We start from the raw sequence: 9,872 nt of genomic DNA on the forward strand, positions 1-9,872 counted from the left end.
GAAGGAAGCGGCGGGGCGCTGCCTCCTGTCCCGGTAGGGGCCCTCCGCCGCCGCCGGGCTCGCAGGCAGGTAGCGGCCGCGGGAGGGACGGGCCGCCCGGGCGGTTCCAGGCGGGGCCTGGCGGGGGGTGGCGGAGCCGGGACCCGGTGCAGCCTCCCCCGCGGGTGCTCGGCGCTGCGGGCGGGCGGGGGAAGGCGGCGGGCGGCGCTGGGCGGCCGCACCGCATGCGCAGGAGGGCAGGTGTCGCCGGCAGCCGAGGAGCCGCCGGGAGCATCGTGGCAGCTCCGCGACCTCATGGTGCTGTGTCAGGGCGGAGAGGGCGACGCTGCTCCGGCAGCGGCCGGGCAGGAGCCTGAGGTGCCGCCGGGCCGGGAGGATGGGCCGGGTGCGGTGCAGCCGTGCCCGGCGCCCGGCGTCGAGGCGGCGGGTGCCGAGGAGCGCCGCGGTTGTGGCTGCTGCTCGGGCATGTCGTGGCCGTTCTGCTGCGAGGCACCTGGTGAGGAGAGAGAGTCGGGCAGGGGGGCAGCGTCGTCCCGGCTGGGCTGCCCGCTCTCGGGGTGACATTGCCGGGCCGCGGGGGATGAAGAAGCGGCCCGAGGGCATCGGGCCGTCCGCACGTGGCGGCGGGGCGGGGAGCGGCCTCGGGAGGCTGCAGAGGGCGCCCGGGCATCGGTGCCCGCCCCGCCGGCGGCAGGAGCCGCCTCGCCGCTTCCGAGCCGTCCCCGGCGGCGGCACCTGGTACCCGCGGCTCACCTGCGAGCGGGTTCGGCCTCGCCCTCGTCCTCCCGTCTTCTTGAGTGGACAGGCCGGCCCCGGTGAGGGAATTAGCGGGCCGGCAGCACGTCCTGCTCCGTGCCCCGGTGCCTGTGCGCCGGGCGCGGCTCGGGCCGGGTGCCCGGTGCCCCCCGCCCCGGGAGCGGGCACAGCGCCGGCACCGCTCACCCCCAGGGCCGGGCGGCTCTGTCGCCTCTGTGAGAACCTCGGGAGCGATTATTCCTCGGGAAAACAGTACTTCCTGTTTTAAAGTTTTAAAGACTTGACAGGTTTGGGTAAATAGAAGTGCCTTCTGCCTATGTGAACCTCTGACACTATAAATGCGTTTGAGAGCGCGCTTTAGTTGGTCCACGTACTTGGGACTCTGACTTCCTGATAAGCCACAAATTGATAAAGCCACAAACGTATTGGGAAATATGTAACATGTAGGTTTAAAGTGGAGTTCTCTTAAAACATAAATGCCATCTTAAAATAATTTCTGAAGTTATCTGGAGTACTTTTTTTAAAACAATTTCACTGAAAATGTGTTTGTCATTAAAATGACTGTAATTGACTTTGCAGCAGAAAATAGATTTGTTGGTGAGCTGTGGAGAGGCCAGAGTCCTTCATCAGTGAAATTCACATTAGTGTCACTTACAAAGCAAAGCTTGGGGAAAAAACCCAGTGTTTGAAATCCTGAGAAACTTTGATTAATTAACCAGAAAGAGTACTTCGGTTTTGTGTTGTCTGCCTCAAAATTGTTGACTGAGTTGATGACTGAAGGCTATGAATCACCCCTAGATCTTGTCTGCATGACCATGATTAGTTCCAGTGCAGGCTGTTGTGCTCCTGGCACTTTACAGAAGTCAAAGAGAGCTCTTCTGCTTTTTATAACGTGGGGAATCTTCTGCCTTTCCTGAAGGTCTAGGACAATCATCTTCTCACTGACTGTCTTTCCCACAGCCAGTACTCTTCTGCCTCTCCTGCTGTTCTTTAGATGCTTGTATGTGAGAAGTGTGATTTTTTTATAGCATGCATTTTGCAGGTATAAAACTGTTTGCAACAAGGTACAGCATTAAAAACTCAATTAGAATTTACAACTAAAACAGGTCGCAGTGGGAGCCATTTACCTATGACTTAAAACAGAAGTAGAAGATTGTTTGAAAGCATTATGTATGGAGATGGCCAGGAAATAAAACTGGAAACTAAATCTGTAGCCACTCAAAAGAGGACTTGGGTACTGCTTGAAATCTTTTGATTTTCAGGCTGCTACATTCTTTGAAAAAAGCATGAGTGCTTGACTGTTTTGATGGTGTTAGGCTGGTATTTTGAGGCTTAATATTTTGTGGGGTGGGAATGTTATCTTAATGTAACTTCTCTCTAAAACTAACTTTGAAATAAGTACTCTTCAGAACTGCAGTTCTTGTTTTTGGTGGAAGAACTTGGACCATTTTATTTTTAAAATGAAATAAAACACTTTCTTATTTTACTAAGTACATGCTTTGGCAATTCAAGATGTTGATAGTTTAAATTCTAGTATTACAAGATTCTGAAGATTCTGTTTTTGATAGGCTTGTGCTATTGGGTAGCTTGCAGAAATTAGTTCCTTCTGATTTTTGTTTGTTCCTTACAATCCAAAGTTTAGTTCTGGATATAAGATCCTTTCAGTATATTTTGCTTTAATTTGATTGGTTTTCCATTTCAGCGCTTCCTTTATTTAGGTTGGCTTCATTCTGTAATAATCAGAGAAGCTATCATGCCTGAGATAAAAGTTAATAGTTATGTTTGTGCTGTGTTCATCCATAAGCCAGCCTGGGTTTGGATTTCCCATTTCAGTTATAAGCCAGTCTGATTCCTTTTGTTTCAATATTAGAGACTGTTAATTTTGAAGTTCTGTTATGTGACTGTGTGGATTAAGGCATTACGTAGTTCACGAACACTTTTTAAACACTTTGTTTCATAGTTGGTAGGTGTCCTGGTCCAGTGTTGGTTTGTGGTAGTTTTTATAGTCAGTTTTATGTAAGAGGCTGTTGCTAAACAGAAATATTTCAAGTAGAAGCTGTAACTCTCAGCTGCAGTGTGGCAGGATTCCTTGAGAAACAAACCTTTTGCCTACTTCAGGTTGTGGTTGCTGTTGTAAAGCCTGGGTCCCTAGGACTCCAGCCTGCAAGTCTTCCCTTCTAGGCAGTAAGTAAGATGCACTTTCTCAGCCTTGAGTGCTGATCTCAAGGAGGATCAAAATGGTTTGTGACAAGTTTTGTTAATTTAAAAAAAAAAAACCCTCTCAAAACCATACTTAGTTGCTAAGCAACTCACAGCAGTACCCAGCTGACGGTGTTTTAGAGGATCCATAAGGCTCACAGGCTGCCACACTAATGTGAGATGAGGCATCCTTTTATCAAAACACTGCTTCTGGGACATGGAGTTCTTGCTCCTATCTTTAGAGGGAGTTGCAGAAGAAAAGGTAGCTCCCCGTATTTTATGCAGGTAGAGAAAAAAGAAAGAGATAGTGAGGTGACATCCCACTCAAATTTTTAAATGGGCTCTGTTTTCCTTGGTGTTCACCTCTAGGTTCAGTGGAAACACCGTTCCTTTTATGCAACAAAGCAATAACAAAAAAAGGCTGATTTCTTTGGAGATTGCTGCTGCTGACTTCAACACAGTTCTCTGTCTCACAGTTCTCCCTCTCCTTGCTTGCTTTTTTTTTTTTTTAATCAGTGTGGAGAAAATGAGTGGAACGAGGAAGAGTATGTCGTTGAAGAGAGCCTGAGGCAATGAGGAAACTTGAATAGAAAAATTAGACTTGGGAAACTTTCAGGAAGGGGAAGTCTGATAAATAAGCATAAACTAAGGTCTTCATGGAATTATGACAAATATCAGGCCTTTGATGTTCTAACATTAGTTACTTAAATTTATTCTGCTTAAAAATCTGTATTTGATGCCTATTTGAAGAAAATATTTGGATTCTTACAGTGAGATAAAAATGTTATTGGTCTTGGTCAAATTTAGGGTGATTTAGTTGCAAAATAAACATGAGGTATGATAAAAATGAACTTCTGTACAGAGATTTTATATTGTGTATTTGTGAGAAAGGAAATTAATTTTTGCTTAGGAACCTTAGTTAACTAAGCAGCTGATTCCCAAGATAATAGTTTCAGAATCTGACCATGGACTGTTTTGTAGTCAGTTACATTTGTTGGTTCCTGGGCAGAATTGTGACTAGTCCCTATAGTAAATCACCTGTACTGGTCTGATATCTACAAGAAGTTAAGTCTACTATCTCGTGTAGAACTGCAGTGTTTTGTATCCCAGGTGTTAGAGTTCATCTCTTACACCCTGTTTTAAGAAAAAAAAGAAGACCCATGATGGTCAGTGAAAAGTATTTTCATGGTAGATTTGGTAAATATATGTAATATTTGTGTTTGTTTCTTTGGTTCCCCTGTTCTCCATCACAAAAATCACTGCAGATACGTGGAGCACTGCAGTGTGCAGAGCTGTCTGATCAGAAAAGTCTTCTAATAGATCCTTATTAACTGTAGTTTTATCTGTTGCAGGGGCAAAGAGGAAAGCTACGTGCCCAGGACTTGGTCTGTTTTATACCATACTATCTGCCTTCCTTTTCTCAGTGGCCTCTTTATTTCTTAAAAAAATAGAAGATGTACATTCAGTGGAAGTGAGTGCATTTCGATGTGTTTTCCAAATGGCATTTGTTCTTCCTGGTTTAATATACTACAAGTAAGTGTAAAAAATGTTTAAATTTCAAGTTATTTCTTAAAACTAGATCTAGAATTATCACTCACTTTAATATGATTGCAATGCAGTGTTATTTTAGTTTGGACGTCAGTTGCATAACTGCATTATTTTAGATTAGTTGGTCGTTTCTTAATATGAAACTGAAAATCTTTGACTCCCTGAATGGTAGAGGCTTCTACTAGGATTATTGTATCAAGTGATTTGATTTCCACAAAGGGGTGATCTTAAAAAAACAGAAGATAATTTGTAGATACTATTGGGTTATTTTGCTAGTGAAAAATTATTCACTAGAAGAACAGATTCTGGACTCTGAATGTGATTGGGGGTCATGATGGAAATAAACTGGTCTGTGATCAGACAGTTAAGAATATTTGGGTATTAAACTCCCTTGTCTAGAAAGGTATATACCATACTTAAATATGTTTGGATGTTAGTCATGAAATAAGCAAGGTAGTGACATTAATGTGACATTTCTGTTTTTCAGAACAGGGTTTTTGGGACCAAAAGGTAAAAGAATTTTTCTTTTCTTCCGAGGATTCCTTGGCTCTACTGCAATGATTCTTCTCTACTACGCTTACCAAGTCATGCCGCTAGCTGATGCCACTGTTATAACTTTTACCAGTCCTGTTTTTACATCATTGCTGGCATGGATCTTTCTCAAAGAGAAATACAGCCTTTGGGATGTTCTGTTCACTCTCTTTGCAGTCACTGGAGTGATTCTTATTGCCAGACCACCATTTCTGTTTGGCTCACGTGTTGCAGGGATTGAAGGAAGTTACTCAGATCACCTTAAAGGAACCATAGCAGCGATTGCAAGCACGATATCTGCAGCTTCGACTATTGTTATACTAAGGAAGGTGGGAAAGTCTGTGCATTACTTTTTGTCAATTTGGTATTATGCAGTCATTGGTTTAATTGGATGTGTTATAGCATTGTTTGTTTTGAATGAATGGCGTTTACCACATTGTGGCAGAGATAGGGTTTTTCTAATATTAATAGGCTTGTTAGGGTTGGGGGGTCAGATATTTCTCACAAAAGCATTACAGATAGAGAAAGCTGGACCTGTATCAATAATGAGAACAATGGATGTGGTGTTTGCTTTTATTTTACAAGTTCTTTTTCTCAATCATATACCAACTTGGTGGACTGTGGGTGGTGGCCTTTGTGTAGTAGCCAGTAGTTCCGGAACTGCCATTCGTAAGTGGAGACACAGTGTGAAAAAAGCTAAACAGAGGGAAATCTAACAATACAGACACTAATTCACTACAGAAACAAGCAATCTTGAAAGATATATAAATACAATATTTATTTTTATTTATTTAAATATCCCATTTACCAAATTGTAGTACCAAATTATATCCAGTAAAATAACTTGACTTTTTTTTTAACTAAAATCGAAGATGTTTTAGCAACTGATGAGGTATATACTTTCTTATATTTAGGCGTGCTAATATGGGCAGTAGAGAGATACTTCAAAGATGTTGCTTCCTTTCAGAAGTGTACAATATTTATTTTCCTAAATTTCCTGACTCTCCACTTAGACTCTATTTTTCAGAGCAGTGGAAATAAGTCTCCCAGACTTAATAATATTCTGTGCTTGATTACCACAGGGATTGCAGTACAAAAGTTGGAAGGGAATGAAGAGTTGATAATCCTTAAACAACCAGCTTTTATAGAATAGATAAAACTTGTACTTCTATAAGCTTTCTAATTATTATTTTGCACAAAGAGATGCCAAATGTGGATTTAATTTGGATTCTAAAAAAACAAAAGCGATTTCATTTTTCCAAGTAATATCAAGAGAAAATTAACTTGGGAAAATTACCTATCAGCTTTGCTTTTTTAAAAAAAGTATTTGAAGTGTTTGCACTTACTTCACAGACATAGTGAAATAACCTAATCACCTATTTTTTTTCACAAGTGATTCTCCCTGTAAACATGTCTTTAGTTGCTGCAGTCTCAGTGATGAGAGACAACAGTTAATTCTATACCACACATAAATTAGCCCTTTCTTCTGGTAGGGACTGCTGCGCTGTAGCTGCACTTTTCTTTATTCTATGCAAAAGATTATATTTTTTAGGTTTTTAATATAGGTTATATTTAATGCTGCTTATGACCCTTTTCAGATCCTTCTATACAAAAGTTCTTTATGAGACCAAGTTTGAGTCTCCTTTGCCTTCATAAACATAGAAGGATTTACATTAAAGCTTTTGCCTGTTTCCTAAGAATGTACAAGAGTGCAATGTTAATTGCAGTTTTCACAGAAAATGCAGGTTGGCCAAGGTCATACAGAGATTCTACAGAAGAGGTTTGAAGAAAGCTTGGTGGAAGGGTGACACTATGGATACACATCACATTCAGCCATCCACACTGCATCAGACAGTCCTAGTGGGCAACTTCAGTCCCACTTTTCATGCTGGCCCTTTTAACTCTGTATTTATCACTTCTCTTGCACATCTTCTCACTTTTGTAGGCTTTATCTTGAATGCAACAAATACTAAAGAAAAATAGTTTTAGATCTTAGTATCCTTCACATTTCAGGAGGACTAAACATTCAGTATCAGGAAGTGAAATTTTCCCAAGTTGAAACTTTGGGTCTTGTCTCAGTAAAGTTTAAAGAAAATTTTAATTGGAATCTTTATTTGATCCTTTGTATCTTGAGGAGGTTTTCTGTTACTTACTCAGTCTACTGTTTTCTAAAAGAGAATGCTGTGTTCTGTACACTTGATAGATGTTTTTTTCTTAAATCACTAAAGGTGGTGGATGTTTTCTTTGATTTATAGATGTCTAGTCACTTGTCTTTTCCTTTGCCAATAAGCATTGCATCCTGTCAGGGCAAATGCAGAGATTTCAATCCCAAAGGTATGGAATGCAAATAGTACCTTAGGGTCATAATATACTGAGTCAGAAAGGGCCTGTCAGAATCATTGAGTCCAACTCCTGGCCCTGCACAGGACACCCAAAGGGTCACACCACGTGCCTGAGAGCATTGTCCAAACGTTCCTTGAATCAGACAGGCTTGGTGTTCTGACTGCTTCCCTGGGGACCTTGTTGCAGTCCCCAGATATCCTCTGGATGAAGAACCTCGTCCTAATATCCAGCTTAAACCTCCCCTGACTCAGCTTCAGGGCCTTTACTTGAGTTCTGTCACTGACTACAGGGAAAAGAGATCAGCACCTGCCCCTCCACGTCTTCTTATGAGGATGTTGAAGACCTCAGTGAGGTGTCCCCTCAGTCTCTTCTTCTCCAGGGTGAAGAGACCAAGTGACCTTAGCAACTCCTCATAAGTCTTCCCCTGCAGACCCTTCACCATCTTCATGGCCCTGCATTAAGCTCTCTAATAGCTTAATGTTGTTTTACCTTATGGCACCCAAAACTGCCCCCAGCACTCAGTGCAAGATGCAGTGCAGAGCAGAGTGGGACAGTCCCCTCCCTCACCCAGCTGGCCATGCTGTGCTTGGTGCCATGCTGTGCCCAGTGCCCCCCAGGACACGCTTGGCCCTCCAGGCTGCCAGGGCACTGCTGACTCCTACTCACCTTGCCATCCACCAGGCCCCCAGATCCCTTTCCGTGGTGCTGCTCTCCAGCCTCTCATTCCCCAGTCTGTCTGTTGCCCCACCCCAGGTGCAGAATCTGTCACTCGACCTTGTTAAACTTTGGATGTTTGGTGGTTGCCCAGCCCTATAATTTATCGAGGTATCTGCAGGGCCTCCCTGCATTTGGGGGAGTCAACAGCTCCTCTCAATTTAGTGTCATTGATACTCCTTGATATTCCTTGGAGTCCTGCATCCAAGTCATTAATGAAGATGTTGAAGAGAACTGGGCTGTGTCTGGAGCTCATTAGAGACTGGACCCCTGAAGTCACCCCATTCTCTGTAACTCTCTGTGCCTGACCCGTGAGCCAGTTGCTCACCCATTGTGTAACACAGTTATCCAGCTGTGTGCTGGACATCTTGTCCAGAAGGATGCTGTGACAGTATCAAAAGCTCTGCTGAAGTCCAGAAAGATTATGTGTACTGGCTTTCCTAGATTGACTAGGAGGTTTGACAATCAAGACTTGCCATTCATGAAGCCGTGCTGGCTGGGACCAATGATTCTGTCCTCCAGGTGTTCTTCATTACCTCACAGAAAAACCTTTTCTATGTATCTGAATATGAGGAGCTGTTGTTGTCCTAGTTTCTGTAGGCAAAACCTGCACCCTGAATCTGAATGTGTTTATGGATATGAGAAGATTCCATTTGAGGGGTAGAATTGGTTCCTGCTTACAGCTGTCTGTTCTCTGCTTTTCCTGAACACTGAAGCTCAGCTACTGCTGACAAGGTCAGGAAACTGCTTTATTATCTCTTAAAAGCCTCACATAATAATAAAATTCCAGTTTGGCACCCTTTTTGCTTAATACTTGAAACTCTGAACTGGGATTGTTTTTCTGCTGCTTAACCATCACTGCCATTGAGAGCAGCTTTCAGGGGAGGGAAGGAAAACAGACTGCATTTTTTACTGCTTCACTTCACGTGTAATATGCATGTGTTTGAATTGCCACTTATAAAGGTGTGGTTCCAAAACTGTTCAGATTGATGCAAACTTGGATTGTCAGCTAGCCCTGCTCTTTCTTCTTGGCTCAATGCCTATGTGGTTATGCGATGAGCTACTCCTGGGAGCTGATCCAGTACATATCTTCTTAGTAAGGGTGTTGGAGAGGGCAAAACCGGAGTAACCTAAACTTGATGACAGTATAAAAACTTCAGGAAGTCGAATTTGGTATTAGTTTAAATTACATTATATGAATGCTGCTTTGTCAGTACAGAATAAAAATTATGTGGAAGCTTACATTAAAAAACATCTTTAGTCTGTGTGATTTCAATCAATCTTGTTTACACTTAGTAGAGAAAACAGGTTACTGAAGAAAGGATTGTTTTCTTGTCCTTAACACATAAGTAAATGTAGAAAATATGCTACATGACCAGAAGTCAACATCTAGGTATAGTGGTTTGTAATTTTTGTCTCAAGTTCTAGCAGAAACTCTTTCAATATATTTCTTTTGCCAAAACCCCCAGATGATTGGTTTTTTTCTTTGTTCAAACATACAGGGTTTCCTTATGGCTTCATCTGCTTATTTCCTCTTGCTGTTCTTAAACCTTGCTAAATATTTAAGTTGTTAAGACAATAATCTAAACCAGATCCTATGTTGGCAGATGTATGTTTTGGAACATTGTTTGGATTTTGATCGATCTTTTAGGGAACTGTTTACTGGAATGAGAATGAAGGACTTGACTAGGGCTTCTCTGTCCATAAAGCATTACAAGCTAGTTTCTGTAATTGGCTTTTCTAGATGATGCTGGGAATTAAAGACATTTAAGCTTTAAGTT

General features: G+C 42.5%; 1 protein-coding gene across 1 annotated transcript; it reads left to right on the forward strand.

The window, feature by feature from the left end:
- The first annotated feature begins 224 nt into the window (after window positions 1–224).
- Window positions 225–9,872, forward strand: SLC35G1 (solute carrier family 35 member G1). The gene is given in 4 exon segments (XM_054637744.2): window positions 225–259; window positions 261–496; window positions 4,308–4,488; window positions 4,991–9,872. Coding segments are annotated over 4 exon segments (1,212 nt in total). The 3' UTR covers window positions 5,751–9,872.

The sequence above is a fragment of the Agelaius phoeniceus genome, chromosome 9, assembly GCF_051311805.1.
Source record: "Agelaius phoeniceus isolate bAgePho1 chromosome 9, bAgePho1.hap1, whole genome shotgun sequence".
NCBI classification, from domain to species: domain Eukaryota; kingdom Metazoa; phylum Chordata; class Aves; order Passeriformes; family Icteridae; genus Agelaius; species Agelaius phoeniceus.